The sequence below is a fragment of the Sinocyclocheilus grahami genome, unplaced genomic scaffold (genome assembly GCF_001515645.1).
Source record: "Sinocyclocheilus grahami isolate Dianchi unplaced genomic scaffold, SAMN03320097.WGS_v1.1 scaffold3893.1, whole genome shotgun sequence".
Lineage (NCBI taxonomy): Eukaryota > Metazoa > Chordata > Actinopteri > Cypriniformes > Cyprinidae > Sinocyclocheilus > Sinocyclocheilus grahami.
This window is the reverse complement of record NW_015508931.1, coordinates 17,151-17,884: the sequence shown is the minus strand read 5'-3', so window position 1 is coordinate 17,884 and position 734 is coordinate 17,151. Positions and strand designations below refer to the sequence as shown.

Genomic DNA, 734 nt, shown 5'->3' with positions numbered 1-734 from the left:
CTCACATCAGCACACAACCATTTCTGGCAAGCATGAAATTGAATTGATTTAATTTAATATGTGCAACAAACCAAAAAGGAACAGCTCTCCAGTCCAATCATGATGTGTGTTAGTTCAGGAATGGGTGTTGGACCCAAACTCACATCTGACATGTCCTTCTCCATCTGACATGAGACAATCAGCTTAGCTCAAGTAATTAGAGAATCTTAAAAATAGCAAATGATGTCTGCCATACGTATGAATTCGCTCACCTTAACAATGCCACCCGTGTATTGTGCTACAGACTGGTCGATGTTGGCAGGTGTGCTCGCACCCCATACTGGTTTAACATTTAGGAGATACTTTCTGGCACACTCCACAAGCTGCTCATGTTCAATCCCAACCCCGGCCAGCACCATGCGCTCCGGACAGTAATAGCTCTGTAGGTACTTATGAAGCAACTTCCTGTCAATTTTCTCTACATTTTCGGGAGGGCAGAAGCGAGGCAGGCCCACGGTGTTGCCCCTGTACGCAGCCTAAATATTGAAGAGGAAATCAAATAAGACTTAGAGACTCATTTCAATGAGCTACAGCAAAGCATTAAGCCGTACTCACAGCATGAATCATTTCTGTTAGTAAAGGCTCCGGGTCAGGTCTCATTTTCAGATCCTCCAACTCAAACCGAACAGCCATTCTGGTCATCTCAATCTCCTCATCTGAAGAAATAACATCAGTTACATACAATACAGCTCAAA

General features: G+C 43.7%; 1 protein-coding gene across 1 annotated transcript in view; it reads right to left on the bottom strand.

The window, feature by feature from the left end:
- Nucleotides 1-71: 71 nt before the first annotated feature.
- LOC107576535 (mitochondrial-processing peptidase subunit alpha-like) overlaps nt 72-734 on the bottom strand; it is a gene marked incomplete at its 3' end in the record, with an annotated part of 3,609 nt that continues 2,946 nt past the window's right edge. The window contains exons 6-8 of the mRNA XM_016262701.1: nt 595-695; nt 252-515; nt 72-164 (exon numbers count right to left, since the gene is read on the bottom strand). Coding sequence (XP_016118187.1) covers nt 72-164; nt 252-515; nt 595-695 — 458 coding nt within the window. The remainder of the gene's footprint in view (nt 165-251; nt 516-594; nt 696-734) is intronic.